The following is a 20,462-nucleotide window of genomic DNA, read 5'->3' on the forward strand; positions in this document are numbered from 1 at the left end:
TGTGTGCAGGGTTACCCTTTGACTGGATGGGTTTTCTGGACCCTCAATCGGTGTCGCCTTTACTTGCCTGCTTTGTGTTGCAGTTTGCACCCTGCCTGATCATCTTACTGATTTGCTTTACAGGGCTGTTCTTTGCCTAGCTATACAGCTGAGGGGAATACAGGCTGTGATGAAATGGGAATGAATGGCCACAGTTTAGGATGCATGAAGATTTATTAAACCACTTTTGCTATTAAATGACATATCAGGTGTAATTGTGTACAGCACCTCTGAGTATTCCTTTGCACAAGATTATTAATCTTTGACAGTGTTTGATCAGCTGCAGTATTTGTACTTTCCTGTAAGCAGCCCATTTCTTTTGTCTCTCATTCAGATATGCTTCCTTCAAAAGAGGAGAAGAGCAAGACTCCTCCAATGTTTCTGTGCATTAAAGTAGGCAAGCCCATGAGAAAGTCCTTTGCGTCTCAGAGCACCACCATGTCTCAACAGTACAGTAAAAAGATAAAGCAACCAGAGTACTGGTTTGCTGTTCCTAGGGAAAGGTAAGCTGCAGTGCACAGCACAAAAACATGTTTGTCTTTTTTTTTTTTTTTAAAAAAAAAATGTGTAGTGCTTTCTAGATTTCGATCTGACTTTTCCTATGTTGTCCAAGGTGTGAAATGCAGCGAGGATGCTGAGATGAGCAGAGGGGTGCCCTCGTTTCATTGCATGCCAGGGAGATAAAGCGGTGTTTGTTTGCTCATCTAATATGGCTCCCAGTGGGAAAGAAGAAGAGATCAGGTGCCCCTTGAAAAATAAAGAGGGATCTACATGCAGCTAACATGATAAAAGCACTGGGGGATGATCTGGGTTTTGACTGTAGTGCTAAAAAAATAGGTATTTCACATGAGCAAAGGGCAACATGTGGAAAAGGGAGACTACTCCTACCTCTATGGGTGCAACTATTTCTGCCTTCAGGCCCACAAAAAAAGTCCCTTTCTTTATCCCTTCGTCCCTTTAAATTTTTAGTGCCTGTAGGTGTGTATGTATGCATAAACAGTACTATAGCAAAAAAACCCAAAAGAGTGAGGGCCTGTGATTTGCCACGTAAATCACACAGGAATTTTTACTGGCTGAGAGGAATCAAATCCCTGGTCTTTCTCTTGATAGAAGGCAGCTAGACCAATTCTCTGGTCTGTTGATGAACCAAAATAGAGAAATTGGTGATCACACATCTGGTGAATTAGGAAGGAAGAATCTGAACTTGTGGTCCATCTCAGAGGTGTCTCTTTAAGATACAGTCAATTTTTTTCCTTTTTTAAAATAATCTTTCAGAATATTTAACTTTCAAATTTGTAACATGTAGATCTAAGTATTTATTTCTTGTAGTTTAGAAATGAGTGTTTCGAGCAGACCAGAGTGTGGAAGTTACTGACGCAGGGGAGGAGGGGGAGAGGTTTAATCCAGCTGGAATGTGGCCATCGGGAGTGTAGCTGAAGATAGCTTTTGATTTGCTTGCTATCAGCTGAACCAGTCCTTGGCTCCACAAGGATTGCAAAAGGGAGGGTTCAGAAAATTCTAGGTTAAAGTGTGAGTAAATACTTCAAGGAGTTGGAATGATGCTGTAATATAACACAAGGTCAGTTATTGCTTTGGGGATAGTGTATCTTAATGTTGAATAAAGCTGCTGAGCTGAACTGAGGTTGTCTCTAATTGTTCCTCTGTGCAACAGATAAGTCTATTAAGCTTCTTGCCACAAACTTGGAAAACAGCTTCTCTGCTTGTGTCTTTACGAGCAGAAATTTCCTGAATAGCGAGGGAAACTAACCCATATATAAACCAAAGTATTGACAGCTGGTTTATATTTCAGTTTTTAGAATGAGGAAAAAGTAATTTCTGCAGTGTGTGCTGTTGCAGGAGCACTCAGCTGTTCCGGCTGACAGATCTTTACTGTCAGGGCTGCTGTTCAGATCTTGATCAAAATTAGTGGTGATGTAGTGTAAGATTGGGTCATTTTGGTGCTATTCATGCATGCCTGTTTTAACACCACAGAGGTGCATAAAGGATCATGTAGAACTCAGGGAAAAAATTAAACACAACCCACTCTGTCATATTAATGCAAGACGTGTCTTTGCCTAACAAGTCAGTGTTTTCTCTAAACTCTCGGATGCCTTTCCAAAGCAAAACACAACGTTTCCTAATGGCTGGTGATATTCTTGAACCAGTATTACCTAGTATGTAGTTATCTGTGTTGTATCTTGAGAGTGCCATGAACAATGGGTCATTTAGGATAGTTTTGCAGTGTATTTTTGATACAGTGTATCAGAATAATTTACCAAGTTCAAAAACATTTAGAATGCAATTTATATTAATGTATGAAAATACCAAGAATACCACTCTCATCTCCTTGGCCATAAACCAGCATAAATAAAACACTGTGTCCAGTGCAGTCACAGTGGCTTGTGCAGTATCTTAATGTTTCATAGTAATTAAAAAAAAAAAAAACAAACAAAACACAACCCAAACCTGGATTGAGACTGTGAAGAAATTCATGTGCGTGTCTATAATCACTGTGTAAGCTAAATCTTCCTCTGATTTGCATTTAATTACATTTTTCCATGGTCTCTGAGTGTTTGCTGTTAAAATAGCTTCTGTCATCAGTTGTGAAAATGGCTCTATTTTCAGCCAGGGCCCTGTAGCCTGCTGCTCCCTGCAGAGCTGCTCCTCCATCTGCAGGCTGCTGCTGCTTTCCTAGTTTTGGCAGGTTGTGGGAAAGCTACACTGAAGGAGAAGTGTACTTACCTTTTAAGATTCTTCATTTTTTTCCTTTTTTTTTTTTTTTTTTTTTTTTTAATTGGAACCCTCTGGAAATATTATTAATACACAGAGAAGACTGTTAGGCTGATATTTTTTATAAAGGCTGTCAATATGTCTTAAGTATCATTTGCTTTTTGTGGCTGTTTTAAGTTTTCTTTTTTCCTACGTGGCTTCCTGAGTGCTGAGAGTGTCCTGGCGTGCATCACCCTATGACCTGCACAGCATGGCTGTGTTAATCAGTGACTATAGAGCTGGTTTGCGCTGCCTGTTTGATCACAGCAGCTGTTGCCTTAGCACGTAACAGGGGAGGTGGGCTTCTTGAGTTGCCTTATATACAGATTACTCAGTCTAGGGCAGCTTCTTGCGGGGTTCAGCTGAGCAGAGGGCGCATGCATACTTTTGGACACAAATAGATTGATTCTTTTGCTGAGAAGTCTTGCAATGGGCATAGCTTACAGTATTAGAGGGTAAGTCTGTGCGTGCTCTTACTACATGGATTTATGTTTAAACAGTATGTAGGTTTTCCACCCTAGTGGATTTTGAGTAGCAGTAGGTCAGTGATTATGTCACAGATTTCATCAAGGTCTTGCAGAGGAAAATGCTGTGCACTGGGACAGATAGAGTAACGCAAAATTTCTTTGTTTATAAACATGTGTCCTAACAAATAATTTACTGATTTTAACATTGTCTAGTCAGTTCCTCAGTCCAGAAGTAAATCTCATTGATTATCTATAATATAAATTTGGCAGACAGGTTGGGTTTATGAATGTATAGTTTGCATTGTTGTGGATGTAAGAGACATAGGACTGAGATCATGTTGCTGAGAGGGCATCTGCTTTTTTCAAGGTTTCTTTTTTGAGAGCAGGCAGATTTTCAAGAAGTAACAGGAGTTGAGCCTTGCTTCTTTTTTTCAGTCTTAGCTTCCTGCCCCATTGGTCTTTTTGGTTTAGTCTGGAGAGTTGGATGAGGTTTGGTTTGAGTTTAGTTACTGTTTCTGTGGGGTTTCCTTTTGTAGAGCATGATGTTTCTTATCCTGTTAGTATCTAGTGCATAACACCCTGTAGTTAATATGGTTGAAGGTGAGATCTGGAAGAACCTGCAGCACAACTAGCTGGAGTCAATACTTACATGATGCTTCTTGTGCACTTAGACAGGGCTTTGCATAAAGGGACAATGATTAAGATGGTCCTGATGCTGAGGTTTACTATTCCATGTTCCTGTTAATGGAGTGGAATAGGCAGGGTAAAGCTTAGATTTAGGCTCCTTTTGAATTAGCCTTCTATAAATAGAGTACTCCTAGACTCCTGATAAATTAAGATCTCAAGCTATACAGATGAAACCTATGCGATCTTGTTTGTATCTATAGCTTAATATCTTGTAATGAGGGCTCGTATAAGATTACATAAGCTCATATAAGCATATGAGGGTTTACAATACCTTAGCCCTCATAAGATTCATGAAGGATCATCATCTAGTCAGGTATGTTTATAACAAAGTCATAGGACTCCTCTGAATTAATTCCTGTTTCTAGGCCAGGAGCTGTGGTTGGACTTAGAGCCTTTGTACATGTATTACAGGATGCATAAATTCTCCCCCACCACTCAAACACACAAATTTGGAATTAGCCCCCCCCCTTCCACCTGTGACTGACCTGAAGACATGCATTTATGGAAAACTGGTTTGCTTCTGCCCTCAAAGAAGTCAGATCTTGTTGCCATATCAACAGAAATGGTGGTGGTGATGATGTCAGTTTGAGATCTCCTAAATTAAAGTATATCCTTTAGAACAAAAATAATTTACAGTTCCCCCTTGAGAATCAACTGGAACTTGACAAGCTGTCTGGTATGTGTTATTGCTAATAGCCTTTGCTCTTTTTCAGTGCATTCATTATATACCTACTTCATTTTTTCTGGCTTACAGTCCCTGGTTGAAGTTGTATCTGTATTAGCAGGATTCCGTTCCTCTTAATGTAGGCTATCACAGAGTATCGCCCCTGGAAGCTAAATAACTCTTTTTGCCTCTTGGTGTATGGCAGTTGCTTTTGCATGTCTGAGCTGCCACACTGGAGCATGACTTGGGAATGGTGCACCAGAGGCGGGCAGAGTATTCCAGCAGTGGTCACCACAGTGTCAAACACCAAACTAAACACAATCTCATTCCTTCCGCTGAGTGTTACTTTCTTAGTCCGTTTAAGGATTGCACCAAGTATTGTCATCAGAGTGCTGGTGCGGAGCTCTTGCTCCAAAATTCAAAGCCATTATGCCAGGTCTCTAAGGCCCTTCTGCCAAGGGTAAAATACCATGCCAGAAGCACAGCCTCTGCTCCCCCTCTGCTCACTGTGCTCCTCTGTTCAGATGCATTCACACACACAGCTGATTGTGCCCAGTTTACTAAGCAATGCAGTGGCATAATACTCCACTAAGCTTTTGCCTTACCTAATTTTATTGCTTTGCTGTCATGATCTTTAAGTCATGTTACTTTCCAAAATTAGTTTTCTATTTAATTTATATCCTTCACTATAAACTTTTCTTTTTACATTTGTTATGTGCCCTCTGTGTGTGTGTTACTATGGATGCATTTGTAAGCATATTCACTTTGCTTTTAATCTGGCTACAGCTGGGGGCAGTTCCCTCTTTAATCAGTGTTCCATCTTTCATTTTTGATTTGTGATTCCTAGGTTAGGTTTTGGGGGGTTTGTTGTTTTTTTAAAAAAAGTTTCCTGTTATCATCTTTTCCTTTTGAATAATTTCTTTCTTGAGTGATTAACTTCAGGTTTCTGAAGTTGTTCCTTTCCAAGTACTTTATGTTTTATTGATGTTTCTCTGTTAGTTCATGACACATTCATAAGCATGTGATCACCAAAACAGCTATTGAGTTCTTGGATAAATTTCCTTGCAGCTGTCAAGTTGGCTGTAAGAGAGTTCCTCAAGCAGTGGTTTTTCAATTTTAAAATTGTCTCAATTTCTTTTCAATTTGGTAGCTTGGAAATACCACTATAACATGATGTTATAATTTTATTAACAGAGAAGGGCTGCTCTGCATCTCCTGTCAGAATGACTTCTACAGTCACCTATTTCTCATTTTATGCTGCTGCTGCTTAAATCTGGACCATCTGCATTTATTTAGCATCTGTCCACAGTACAGGAAAACTTAGTTATGGACTACTTAGATAAACTGAGCATGCGCAGGTCCATGGGGCCTGACAGGAAATACTCTGAGTGTACAAAGGAAGCTGGTCGACGCTATTGCAAGGCTGCTTTCTATCATCCTTTGAAAGGTTATAGTCATTGGGAGAGGTCCTTAATAATTGGAAAGAAAAACGCTATGACTATCTTCAGAAAAACTGAGGAGGATCTGTGGGCACACAGGGTAGTCAGCTTCACCACAGTCCCTGGGAAGATTATGAAGCAAGTTCTTGTGGATGCTGTTTTCAGGCATACGGAGGGCAAGAAGTGATCTGTAACAGCAATTGTAGTTTTACCAAGGGCAAATTGTTTTTCTACCAACCAGATAACTTTTCTGTTTGAGATGGATAGCTCTGTCAACAAGGAGAGAGCAAGGGATGTTGTTTTACCATGACCTTAGTAAGGCTTTCAGCAGAATCTCCCACAGTATCCTTTGAGCTAAATTGAAGAGATGGACAGGTAGACTACAAGGTGGGTGAAGAACTGACTGGACCATCAGGCTCAAAGGGTCCGAGTGGCAGCCAGGTGCAAGTGGTATTCCTTGGGGACTGATACTGTTGAGTGTCTTTATCAAGGATGTGGACAATGGGACAGAATGTACTTTTGTAATCTTGAGGAATGACACTAAATTGGGGGAGTTTTCATACACTGGAGGGCAGGGCTGCATTCAGAGGGACCTCAACACAGAGGAATGGCTGACAGAAATGTCAGGAAGTTCAGAAAAGGCAAATGCAAAGTTGTGCACCTGGGGTGGAGCAGCCCCTGCAGTTCTGTGCTCTGGGGACAGGTGACCTGTAAAGCAGCTTTGCAGAAAAGGAGCTGGGGAAGTTGAGAGCAAACTGAACAGAAGTCAGTGGTGTGTCTTTACAGTACTGAAAGCCTCACTTCTTGCTGGCCCAGGTAAGGAAGAACATAGCCAACAGTTTGCAGAAAGTGGCTATTCCCCTCTTCCTTTTGGATACTAGGTTAATAAAAGGCAGGGGGAAGGAGGAGGAGGAGGAAGTAGGATGGTGCCAGACCTCTCTCTGATCATATGCTGCATGCATCAGAGGAAAGTGTGATTAGATGGAAGAGGAAAATAAATGTGAGTCTGGTTATGCATGGAACAGGTTGTATGGAGAGATAGATGATGGAGTCTGTGTTAGAGATTTTCACAGGTGCAAATGGACAAGACTGTGCAACCTCTCTAATGTGGAATTTAGCTGTGCTATAAACAGAAGTTGGCCTAAATATCTCCAGAGGTGCCTTACAATCTAAATATGTTCTGTAATCCTGAGATGAGAGTATGATGAGCAACCACTGGCTTTATTGTTCTTCCATGGGGATTTGTAGTAATTAAGTAGTTAACTTTCCAGACTAGGACTGCTGCACATAAAATACACAGTACTCAAATGTTTCTTTCAGTTAAAACTCACATTAGTTAGAAAAGAGATGATCATACTGCTCTTTCCGAAGCCTCTGTGAGCAAGTGAAGAGGAACGGGGCATGCTGAATGGTACCTATTGATGTGGGAAAACTTCTGCAGTTAGAAGAAAGGTCTTGACTAAAATGAGATGATACAGCTTTTAAAGTGCCTTCCGTCGTTTGCTGGTTTTAGATCTGTGCAGATTTGTAAGCAGTCACATGGCTTCTCACAGAGAAGGGGGGAACCCTTGGCAATGGGAGTATGACCCCCTTTTAGCCTTTACCAGGCAATTATTGGTGAGAACTATCCCAAAGACTGATTGTTTGCCCAGCAATACCTTGATCTCGTGTGTGTGTGTTGCTGCAGAGGAATGAACAGCAGCTAAAATTTTTACTTTGATACCAACATTAGCTACCTTACTTGTTCTTGATGAAGGGAGGCTGCTGGTGCCTCAGGAGCTAGCACTGGATGTTCACAAATTTAGGACAATTGTACTAGAACTGTATTTGGTGGTATATATTGAAAATGTTTCACAGATATAGGTCTTATTTGATAACAAAAATTTAAACTACTAGAACATCTGTTAGTCATTCACCACAGAAGCAATATTTGTGAATATGCAAAGGAAAAGAGGAAGAACCGATGGCAATGCTAATTTGTTCCTTTTTCATGATTAAGAGGACATTTCCATGATGAAGCAAAGTCTATCCATTATTCTTTCTGGGGATAGTGGAAACTGGATCCAAATTTCTTGAGGCTAAAGTGAGTCAAGCCCCTCCAAATATCTCACTTTGAACTAGTGTAGCTGTCATGAATGGGCAACAATTTAAGGGCTGTCAGTTTAAGCAGTTAGAACTGACATCAGACTCTAGCCCTCACTGGTAGGAGTGTAGAAGAAAAAAAAGTAGAGTCGATTGGAAAACTCTCTGGAATTATACTAGTCAACCTGAACAGAATTAACAGTGCTGAAATGGTGTTTTAAGATTATTTGTATATACATACAAGTCCAAGTAATTTGAAATATAGAGGAGGAACTATCTGAATTTCTCTAGTATTTTTCTTGGTTACATTAATCAAGGAATTGCTGGACAAAACTTTCTCGCGAATAACTGGAGAAAGATCCAGTGTCATAAGTACTTACTATCTTTCTATCTCTCCTCTTTTATTAGGGTTTGATTTTTATTATTTTTTTTTTTCCCCCTGGCAATTCAGCTCCTTGTATAGTGGATCCACTATAGCTTCCTGTTTGAAATGTTATGTGTTCATTTTAATTTTAATATACTACATAAATTCCTTCTTCAGAAATTGGTTATGGATGTTGTTAAAGAACATCTCTTTAAAGACAGTGATTGAGAACGGAGTATGTTAATGCTGCGTATACTCTGCTAGTACTGTATATATCATTAGCAAAGCTGTCAACAACTGCTTATTTTCATTATGCTAACAGAATGAAGAGTTGTTCTGTGGTTGTCTGTAACTTTTTGAGGGCAGCTAGAAATGTGGTGATCTCTTATGGCTTTTGTTTTAGGCAGAAGGTCAAACTAAAGTGAATTTTTTATGGACTTAACTTTCGTGAGTATGACCAGTCAGTTTGACTTCTTAATATGAATTGTGTGCAACTGGACAAGCCATTTAATTTTATTATGATGCTTTAGCTATGTGTATAGCAAAGGGAGGAGAAAAATACATTGTAGGGAGTGAAAGCAGGGAAACCTTGCAGTGCTTCAGGATGCCAGGTGGAGGGAGCTATTGCCTTGTATGGTATGTGAGGGTGGAAGTACACAGGTATCCTATTTGTGTGGTTGTCCCTTCTTTGTCACTGGACAAAACCTCTGTATTACATGACAATGCTGAGTTCATAGAGCACTGAACAGTTGTCTCCTCATCTTCTGTTTACAGGGTGGATCACTTGTACACATTTTTTGTTCAGTGGTCACCAGAAATATATGGGAAAGATGCCAAAGAGCAAGGTTTTGTTGTGGTAGAAAAGGAGGAGCTTGACATGATAGACAACTTCTTCAGTGAGCCCACTACTAAAAGCTGGGAGGTGAGTGCTTTCTGCCTTTACATGAAGCATGTATGTATCAAATGTGCATCCTCTGTTAAGAGTTTCAACACTTGTTCTTTTAATTATTTTTATGGTGTTTCTTTATAACGCCTGCTGCTTCATACAGAAGTTTCCTCAAGGCTGGTATCAGCCTCCCTTCTTCTCTCCCTAGAAAGAGTAGACAAACAACTGGGAGCAATCTGATGTGCAACCAGCAGAAGCTACATAAATATTTTGATTACGTGATGTTAGCGTTTTGCAAAACTATATAGGTGCGTGTCATCAGCATTACTAAATTTGTATTGTATTTATATGCTACAGATAAAAATCTCCAAAATGTGTATGTACATGTAAGCTCCAACACAGGCTCCTGTGTGCTGGTTGAAATGGATTGGTATGTGGTGATGTGCCAGACCCTTGCTTCTCAGGTGTATGCAGCAATACTGTTCAAATATTGCTTGTAAGGTGGATGAGTTGTATCCTTGGGCTTTGTCTTTTTTATATGGGGACTTTTGCAATCTATATTAACTACCTGACATGGCTGTGTTTGTTACCTGTCTGCCTCTTGTGCATACAAAGCCTAGTTTCTAAGGGAAATAAGCTCATTTTTAATGATATTTCTGAACGCTGAAGCATTTGCTGTGCTAAGGATATACGGGATAAATTTAAAAGCAGATAAATCCCTAAATGGGAAATATCTTGATGGTGATTCAAAAAGTGATCTGATTATTTGTCTTGAGCATAATTTTGTTTTTAAAATTCTACTGCCCTCTTTTTTTTTTTGCTTTTTTTTAAGCATTTCCATCTTCAAAGTGCATTGTCCTGTTCAAAAGTGAAGCTTGGGAGCTTGTCATTTGAAATGTAGCATCACCTCTAATCCCAAACAGCTTTTATTTTTAAAGTTTTGTAGTTTCTTAATGTTGGTGCTTTGTGAGCTGCAAGATAGAAAAAGGAGTATTCATTCCTTGTTTTGCTCAGAGCTGAGTGCAGTCATATATTGCACTAGATTTCACTGTTCAGTTGTTATTTGCATGTCATTTTCATGAAATGAAAATGAAGGAGGAGGGCCACTGATCGGAAGAACAGAGGTGGGAGAAATCTGACCACACTGGGAGGGACCTTGTGTCTCACTGTTTTATTTAAATATGTATTGAGAGAAGAATTAGCTGGAAACTGCTTCTAAAGGTGTGTCTCATATTTATTTGTAATATATTCTACAAATTTAAAGTAGGTCTGCCAGGAAGTCTCTATTTAAAGTCCAAATTTGGGCATGATTACTGTGAAACTTTTACTCTCCCTTGTGGGGAAACAGAAAGTGATTGTAGAGAAGCATATAAAGAGTTTTATCACATCTTGCCACAGGGAGTAGCTGTATGTCATGCTTGTGGGCAGGAGCTCTTGCCACTAGAGCAGGGAAGTGTAGTGGATACTGTAAAATAAACTGGTAAATGATGAAAGGGAAACAAATGCCTTTGAATATTCGAATTCTGTACTGTGCCAGACCGGACCAGGAGGAACCTTTTGTGGAGGTATGTTGTACTGTGTCCCTGTTTGAACAGCATGGATCTGATACAGCACTTCTGTCCTAGTGAAAAAATGTGCTCCCTACTGAGATGAATTTTAACTGGGTATTTCCACCCTAGGTAGCTTGCTTTCTCAGTCTCATAAAATCTTTAAAAGATTTTGTAGATCTGGTTTCTGTAGTGGCTGATACTTTTCATCTGTTTCTGCTTTTGCACAGTCTGTAAATATCTGATCCTGCAGATCCCTTTTCTTGCAGTTGTTGGCTCTGAACTTCATTCAGATGTGCGCTTCAGTTACAGACTGAAGAGGTATCTATGCAGTGAAGAGGGAGGCCTGTCTGTCTTTGGAGTCGGTTTGCAATGTACAGCTGCATTAACATTTTCTGTGGTTGCCTATGTCTGTGATTTTTGGTTGCATTTTGCTACGACTATCTGTTGCTGATTGATTTACTGTGATACTTTAGCCCCCATCCTGGGGGGTGACTATTCCTAGAAAACAGTCTTCAAAAGAGGAGTTGGGTATTTCTGATTTAGGATGAAAAAGGTGTTCATTTTAAAAAAAAAAAAGTGTAAAATAATGGCCTGGGAGATGAGGAGAGAAGGAAAACCATTCAGGAGGTGGAAAAAGAACAAGGATAAAAGCAGAAAGAACATTTTCCTTTAACAGTTTGTTAGTTTTTAAAAAATTGATCTTAATTTGCAGTGCAAACCTTCCCTGAAATTGGCCATATGAAAAATTTTTCCAGCACAGGATTCTCTCCAGTCTCAGAAGACCCAGGACTAGATCCCGCTGGTCCTTGGCTGGAGGGGCAGGATGCAGCTGTACAGCTTTTCCAGTATCACCGACAGGAATGCCTGTACTGCCTGGGTGTGCAGGGGCATGTAACAACGTCAGTTCTGCAGGCTTTGTTTTGCCCTGTGGTCCTGCCCTCTTTTCCTAACCTTGTTGTATGTGTTGGAGTGCCAGCGCCTGGGTGCCCTGCTCGGGGCGGCTGCCCTGGGCTCAGCTCCAGGCAGCTGCAGGTCAACGCGAGCTGGACATGAGCATGGGCAGCGGACATGTTGCTTGCATCCCACTGGAGATGTTAGGTGTGACTGACGGTATTAGGGCTTTGTCCTGCCCACAGTGAACTCCTGGTCTTCATGAAAAGAGTCTCCTGTGCTTTCTGGGGTGGTTAAATCTGCACTTGGAGTCAGTCCAGTCCATTTGCTTTCTCACCTGTGGGCCAGGTGTGTGTAGGACCTCCAGGCACTTCTTGGCAATTGTGTCGACTGTTGACAGCTTCTGCAAGTTCAAGCAGTGATCATGAAGGCACGGAGGAGTTACGCAAAACTTTATCCATGTGTAACATGAAAATTGTTTGCAAGCTGTATTTGCAGGGAGGTGTGTGGCAGCAGCACAGTGTGGTCTGCAGCCACATCTGGAGGTTCCTGATCCAAGATAAGACCTCTGTGGTGATATGCTTATGGAAGGATGGCGGTTTAAGGTTTCCCATTTATTTTGTAGTTAGGCCCCCTTGCTTCCTTTTTCTTTCTCAGCAGCCCATCTCTGAGCTCTAGCTGATGCATCCTGTTTGCCATGGTGGCACCAAACCCCAGCTAAAGCCCTGCTGCAGACAGAGTGTGCCTCATCTCACCTCCCACTGCTGTGTGGAGCTGAGGCTCTTGTCACTTGCTGAGCACCCAGAGTGGCATTGAAGGGTTAGCAGCTTTCCAGCTATGCCAGATGATGCTCTCTGCCAGCCAGGAGGTTGAGAACCCCAGCAGCAGCTTGTCAGGAGCCAGGACACCCGGACTGCTGCTGCCGAGGGGTGAGGCAGTGTCCTCCCCTCTGTGGTGAGCTCCAGGCACCATGGGTGTTGCCAGCCTTGGGACCTCCTGCCCTGTGTCACATTTGGGCTCCTGTTTGCTGCATGTGCCCTGTGGGGTTCAGAGTTTGTCCCCTGTCTCTCCCAGCACCTTGTAGGCTGTTGAGTCCTTTTATGGACAAGCATTAAGTGTATGGACTCTCATTCTCGTTTTGTTTCCAGCTTTTTGGGAAAAGTTAGTATAACTTACCTGTAGTTGCTGGAGAGAGGTCTGTGTTTCATTTTATAATTCAAAATGGATGTCAGAAATATGGACTCACCTTTTAAAATACTACAGTGTGCTCTTTATAAAGTCTTAAGCAAAGGAATAAATAGGTCTCCTAAGAGCTGTTTGATCATTTTCAAGAATGATCAAAGAATATATTTTATGAAGACCTTGACTCTCAGAATGAGTATTTTTGAAGAACTTATGTAATCTTGTGGTGGTTTAAGCCCTGCCGGGACCGGAGACCACGTTGCCGTTGCCCCTCCCCAACCCTCAACCGGTCAGGCTGGCAGTGAGGCACAAACCCTGGGTTAAAATAAGAAGAGATGTAATACAACAGTGTAATAAGCAATCTGAACAACAACAGTAGCAATGATAACAGCAATAATCAGTAATAACAGTAAACAAGACAAAAGATATACAGAGAAATACCGCAATGGTTACAGACAGCCCGGTGCTCCCCCTCACCAAAGCCACAAAGGAAAAATTTCCCGCGCTCCAGCGCCCAGATCTGATGTCACCATGGTATGAATAACTCAGCTGGAGATCCCTTCCGCCTTCTCTGCTGGGGAAACTTCACCCTATTCTAACTGAACCAGGACAAATCTGGATGCTCAAAATCTTACTTAGTGCATTTCCTACAAGACAACTTCAAAATACCTGTTCAAGTTGACTAACATTTTTACTTCCTTGCTATATTAATTCTGTTTCAGTTTGTATACAGAAAACCATGTCTGAGTCAGTAAAGAAAACCAGGAAAAAGCTGCTGTTTTAATAAAAAGTGAAATTTAAAATTTTTTCATATTCTCATGCATTAGCACTTGAGAAAACAATTAATGTACTCAACTAGCTGCATGAGAGAAAACAAAGAAGCTTCTAAGTCCTCCTCTAAATTTAGATTCCCACAAGACATCTAGTTCAGAGGCATGTAGTGTGCCTCAGAATTAGGTGCACTTTAGCCTTCTGACTTGGGACCAGGTATGTCTCAGACTGAGCACATGATTTCACCTGGTTACCTCAATGTTTATTAATCACAAAGAACTCTACAGCCGTGGGAGGTCACCAGGGCATGAAGAAAATCTGGCTGTGCTGTCTCAAAGACACTTTGCCAGTTCAGATTGTCCCCATTTGAATAAGGCTGCCTGTGCTATAACCATCCCATACAGTGTTTTTTCTCTATGCAGTGCGACAGCCAAGGGGAGTAGCTTTAAATTAATTTGCTTCAGCACATGATTGACTGTATAAGAGCTGTGCTTTAGGTTGGACACTTGTTCTCTTGCCTCAGATCATTACTGTAGAAGAAGCAAAACGACGAAAGAGCGTTTGCAGTTACTATGAAGAAGAAGATGATGATACTTTGCCTGTCTTAAAGCATCACAGCGCTCTCCTGGAGAATATGCACATAGAGCAGGTATGGTTAGAAAAACCTCGTTTCCTTGTCAGCTGTGGTGCTGTCTCTGCCGAGTGTGGGACATTCTGCCTTCTGGAGGCAATGCCAATGCTTTTTAAGAGTTTGGAGTCAGTATGTTGGAATGTCCTTGTGCAAGGTCCTGTTTGCTGCAGCTCACCTGGAAAGCTTATTTTTATGTTTTGCAACTATGGTGTTTGAGTTGTGATATTGATGACTGGCAAGTCTTTCAGTGCTCAGAGGGGAGGTGCCAGTTTTGAAATCCTTTCACAGGTGATGTGAATGCAGACAGTTGGGTTCTGAGTACAAGGATACATGTACGTGGTGGAGATCTTAAGCTGCTGGCATCAGCTGCTCCCTTGACAGCCATTTTTTGGCTCAGAATTCCCTGCAGAAAGGGAACAGTCTGGAGCACCATCTCTGACCCAACCTGTTGAATATGTAACTGTTTCCCCCTGTTCTTTACCCAGCTTGCCCGGCGCTTGCCCGCACGAGTGCAGGGATATCCCTGGCGGCTTGCATACAGTACACTGGAGCACGGGACTAGCCTGAAGACTCTGTACCGTAAATCGGCATCTCTCGACAGTCCTGTTCTCCTTGTCATCAAGGATATGGACAACCAGGTAAGGAGTCCTTGTTCTGCAGGGGTTGGACTGAAAGGGCAACATTATAAAAAGTGATCGTTATGAAGTGCTAGTCCTACTGTGAAGTGACATCATACCAAAATAAGACACGGGTGTTTTCTTTCGTATTTTCTACTGCTTAAGCTAAACTTACAGGCAGGAAAGTACAAGTACATCAGCACTAGTAGAAATACTTCCCCCCCCCCCCCACTTCATACTTCCATGGGCACTATAGCAATTATCTTCCTTAAGTTTCTCAGTTAAGGAGCTGTCACAGATCAGGCCTCTGTGGAGGTCTGGTACTTCAGTAGCTCCTAGAGTCGGCATTCCTGTTGCCATTGTTGTCATCTGGCTTTTAACTTGCAGGACACACAAGATTTGAGGGAGTACTTGCTCATCTGATGTACTTCACTAGTTGGTTCTCCTAACATGAAACACCAGCTCAGTTGTTCTTTAGAAAGTGTTTTGAAATGTTTGGGGTTTTTTCTCTTGAATTTTGCACTGTCATCAAAAGTTTAATCATTTTATTCTGACAGATATTTGGAGCATATGCTACACATCCCTTCAGGTTTAGTGACCATTACTATGGCACTGGTGAAACATTCCTCTACACATTCAGTCCAAATTTCAAGGTAAGTGGGTGTTCACTTTCTCAAATAAGATTTTTGGGTTCCACTTCTGAAACATTTATGAGATTTTTATGAAGACAGCAATATTTGAGTTTAGAAGATGTGCTGGCTGTTGATGAGTGCAGTTCACTCATTGCTTCAATGCAATACTTCAAGCAAAATTAGCTGTAATTATCTGAAGTGCCAAGGGGACAGTCTGTAAGGGTGAGAAGAGGGTTTCAAGTGGATTGAAGGGGGAAACAAGAAGGAATAAGGAGTAGACTGTCAAAGACTCACCTTGGAAGGCAGTGATATCAAGAATAGGGTATAATTTCACACATGCTTAGGATCACAGTGACGACAAACCAGAGATGGGTTCTGTTGAAATACCCCTTATTGTTCATGGCTTATGCATTTTTCAATATTGAACACATTGTTCCTTTTTAACAGAATGTCTGTTGATATAGAGATCCAAGCAGGATTTTAAAAATTATTAGGGTGCCTTGTTCATAGTTTTAAATACGCATTGTTTCTTTACTTTCTACCTGTTAACTCTTCCCCCTTCAAGAAAAAATAAAATATGACTACACCAAAAATACCTGTTGAGAGTCAGTCCCCAGCAGTTTTAGAGTAGAAGAATCCTCACAGTCCAAATATATTTGGGTTTTTTTTCCACTCCTCAGGTATTCAAATGGAGCGGAGAGAACACTTACTTCATCAATGGAGACACCAGCTCTCTTGAGCTCGGAGGTGGAGGGTGAGTGAGTGTCTGGTTTTCAAATCATGTAGTTAACTTTTTTTAAAAATGAGAATATGAACAATGGTAGTTGCAAGCATAACTAATCAGTAAAATGGCTGAACTTACTTTTAGTAAACTGTTTAGGGCAGATACCTCAGCAATTTGATTTCTGTTACAGACCCAGAGCAAGTTCTATCACTTAAAGAGAGTGACTGATGTTAGGCAAGTCAGGTTTGTTGGGTTTTTTAACTAGGAAAAACCCAGATGTTTTGGGTAGATACATGTCTCATTGCTGAAGAAGTTTGCCACTGGAAGATAATCCCTAATGGCAGTTTTGCCATGAGCTTCTAAGGGTTCTTAGACGGTCCTTATTAAATTGTCATTGCTCTGTTGGTACACAGAGCAAGGATACAGACAATGCTTAATCAGGTCCTAAGTTTCAAAGGTCAGTGGTTATCAAATCAAGGGCTAAGGCTGTACAACTAACCAAAGCTAACTGCAGGCCACACTGCAGGACACCTGGGCATGGTTTGCATCATGGGTGTATAAACACCCCTCCTCCGCCTGCTGTCTGTGCCCTGGTGTTGGTGCCAGCCACAGCTGGTGGTGTGAACCAGCCAAGTGGCGTGGGGGGCCGTGGATGCACGCTCGGTCCTGCGCTCTGCCCCACTCGCTGGCGCAAACAAAAGCGAAGGGACTGCTCCAAGAACTTCCTGGCAAGTGCTTTGCCAGGATTGAGCCCTTCACATTTCATCTAAGAAAAAGGGCCTCAGAATTACCTAGATTCCTCTATATCACTGCTCCTGGCTGATTCTACAGCTTCCAGTATTTTTACTATTAACCTGAAATATGTGGTGTATTTCCTTTTTTTTTAGTGGCCGGTTTGGTTTATGGTTAGATGCAGATTTGTATCATGGGCGAAGCAACTCCTGCAGCACCTTCAATAATGACATCTTATCTAAGAAAGAAGATTTCATAATACAAGATGTAGAAGTATGGACATTTGAATGAAATACTGACTGCCTTAAGGACTGGATCCATTAGGCACTTAAAAGCTAACTAGAAGGTGCAGGCTGCCTCACAACGTTACACGCTTTTTCCTCAAGTTTGTACCGGAGCATGACTACGCAAAAAAATCCCAACCAACCAACCCAAGAAAAAACAGAGCTGGTTTTGAGAGGCAGCAAGAGACAGAACAGTAAGAAATCAGTCTGAAGTGTTTTTTACTTGCTCCTCCAACATTTCTCCACTGAAGATACAATGCTTATGAAAACATTCATGGTGTATAAATTGAAAATTTTTTCTGTAACTGTGAAAAAGATCCTGTGGGAAAACTATAACTATCTAGTACATTCCATGTGTATTTATGTTCAACGTACAAATACGAACCAAAAATAAAAGGTTACTTTACCAAAATCTACAGCATACTGTTTGCCATGGAAAAGAATCGGAAATAGGTGTACACAGCACTTAAGGGAACATGTTTTTAAAATCTTTTTATTTATTGTTATTGTATAGCAGATTTTTTTTGTAAATGTATTAGCTATGAGTTTTTTCTTTTTAATGTTTCAAATCTCAGTTTGATAAATAATAACTGTTCAGGTAGGTTTCTTATGCATTGGTGTTTATTCTGGATCAATTTATTTGATTTCTGAAGTTAATTTTTATATTTTTATTTTGTAAATGAGATTTGGTTTTCATTTTACCCTAATTAGAGGGTTTGTTTTCTGCCAGAAACACTTGAGTGCATAATTCTGGTTTGGTTTTCTCTGAGATGAGGGAGAAGGTGGATAGGGCTTCTTACTAACTCTGCTGCCACATTCCTGTGAATAGATTATTATTTTGGCAGTGCATGGAGACACTGGGCAAACTGCCACCTGGTATAGACTTTTATCAGCTCTGTTGCAGTCAACAGAATTGGGACAGCATGCTCTGAGTATCTGCCCTAGTATTATTTGACTGTTTACGAAGGACATTTCTAAGAGAGGATTGTTTTTCTGTATCACCACCAACTGATTCAAAATAAGCCACCCACTGTGCTTTTATGAGCATTTCTCTACAAATTGAAGAATTTGTTAAGGAGAAAATGCAATTGAGATTTAGAGAAGAATGCTATTTCCCTAACAGGCCAGGTCATGTTAGTGTAATACTTGCTTCTTAGTAATTATATATATGATTTCCTTCCCAAAAAAGACTTGAAGCAACAGGCTGGTTTTGGACTTGACAGGCAACTAAATATTCTTCTTTGTTTTTCGTGAAATAATCAGATACTTCCCCTCCTTCCCCCACAATGATGAAAAGAAAAGAGTGCATGTTACAAAATGGAAGTTTCAGTAAATAAGGAGAGTGTGACACAGAACTGGAAATCTTCACTCTTTGCTGAAATTCTGCTTTCCCATTAAGCTGTGGTTTTGTTTACACAATCCAGGCCTGACCCAATATTAGGATGCTGTCCTGCCCTTAGACTTGAACGTGTCATTGTCCTGAGAAAGGCAGGTTTTAGAAACGGTAGTGTTCTTCCATGCACTAAAACAGTACAGTCTAGTTTTGGAACATGAGAAACTGAGTAACACAACTCAATTTAGTTACCACTCTTCCCTTTTGTTTTAAGCTCTTGAAAAAGCCAAATGTTTTTCTTTCAAAAGTATTACTAAATCTTAATCCTGCACAGAAATTTCACAGTCTAAAACCAGTGCTATATACAGTAAGCCTGTAACACGCTGCACGTGAGCTTTTCACACTTCCCTTCTATGTGGTCTACTACAGCCATAAATAATGTTCTTATTGGTAATGCTGTAAAATATTTTAGAAGTCGCTAACAGCATAATGCTTTGAAGATACCAGGAATATCTAATACTGTTTGCTCTTTTAAATGGTGGCAGACCACTTAATAGTTTAAAAAAAACCCCAAACCAAACCAGCCAAGTTCAACATTTTACGTACATTTCACTATTGCTGCCTTCAACTTACTCCATTATATTATCCTTGTCAGAGCATATCTAAACGCTGTGGTCTATATTCAAAACAGTGTTGTTCAATCAAAATTCTGTGACCCTTGAAACTATGAATATTGAATATATGTAATGCAGTGCTATCACAATATTTTCAATAAAGGAATTTATGCATTCAGAAACTTGTTACAGATGTGTTCTATTCACAAACTTTAGTACATTTTAAAGATTAAAAGATGCATCTTAAATTATATGTTATGCTGACAAATACCTACGTCTCCCCTCAAAATGATAATTCTAGCAATATTGTATTTTAGAAACATGGCTAAGGAGATGGCAGTTCTGGGGGTTGGTGGGGTTTTGTTTTTTTTTTTGTGTGTGGTATTCTATCTCCTAAAACAGAGCTGTATTTTGAGTTTACTCAAAGACAGGCTGTGACAAAGGGCTAAGAAATAACAGTAAACAGTTAAACAGTTGACCTAGTAGTTCTCTTTGCTTCTCTCAGCTGTAGTGAATGACATGTATTCCCTCATCTTTTTTGACCAACCTGTTCTCAGAAGTCAAAAGTCCATGTACATCATTTTTGTATACACCCTTTATATATTGCTAGTGTTCATGTGTTTTTCTTTCTGTTCAAGCAAGACAAAGGCATGCAATGCCTTAAAAGTGTGTGGTTCTTGGCTTCTGTTGAGTTTATGGTATACAGAGGTGGCATTAAGAAAAAAACCCAACTACATGTGAAATGGAACAAGTATGCTGTTGATGAACCTTGCTTTGAGTGAAATGGCGGTAAGGATTTTCTTAATGTAAAGTAAGAGGAAAAATTACAGTCGCTAGTAATTTTTCTCTTGGAGAACAAAAGTTTGTTGTTGCAACATGAAGCATAGGTACTTTAGTGGTGCTTGGATAAAGATTTTTGATTCAAGACAGTGTTGAAATGCTTATTCACAGTAAGGCTTGTAAGTACCCAACTAGTGCAGATGTTTGATTTGGTCATGGTTTCAGTGCAGTTTTGCACTGGATGTTTTGTACAAAGTTGGCTTTAGGGCAAAGTAAAACCCAGTTACTTTCAGAATAATCCTCATGTGTAAACATTTCAAGATT

The 20,462-nt window shown here is 40.5% G+C and overlaps 1 protein-coding gene across 7 annotated transcripts in view; it reads left to right on the plus strand.

Annotated features, from left to right (window-relative positions):
• NCOA7 (nuclear receptor coactivator 7) overlaps positions 1-19,532 on the plus strand; it is a 105,570-nt gene extending 86,038 nt beyond the window's left edge. For 6 of the 7 annotated variants that reach the window (XM_074896254.1, XM_074896256.1, XM_074896253.1 and 3 more), the window contains 7 exons: positions 374-542; positions 9,286-9,433; positions 14,315-14,440; positions 14,908-15,060; positions 15,597-15,692; positions 16,352-16,425; positions 17,283-19,532. In XM_074896254.1, the coding sequence (XP_074752355.1) occupies positions 374-542; positions 9,286-9,433; positions 14,315-14,440; positions 14,908-15,060; positions 15,597-15,692; positions 16,352-16,425; positions 17,283-17,418 (902 nt within the window). In that variant the 3' untranslated portion in view covers positions 17,419-19,532. Of the gene's footprint in view, positions 1-373; positions 543-9,285; positions 9,434-10,884; positions 10,963-14,314; positions 14,441-14,907; positions 15,061-15,596; positions 15,693-16,351; positions 16,426-17,282 lie in introns of those variants that run through there. The other variant, XM_074896259.1, reaches the window with a different exon arrangement.
• Positions 19,533-20,462: the final 930 nt, after the last annotated feature.

The sequence above is a fragment of the Athene noctua genome, chromosome 1 (assembly GCF_965140245.1).
Source record: "Athene noctua chromosome 1, bAthNoc1.hap1.1, whole genome shotgun sequence".
Taxonomy (NCBI): Eukaryota; Metazoa; Chordata; class Aves; order Strigiformes; family Strigidae; genus Athene; species Athene noctua.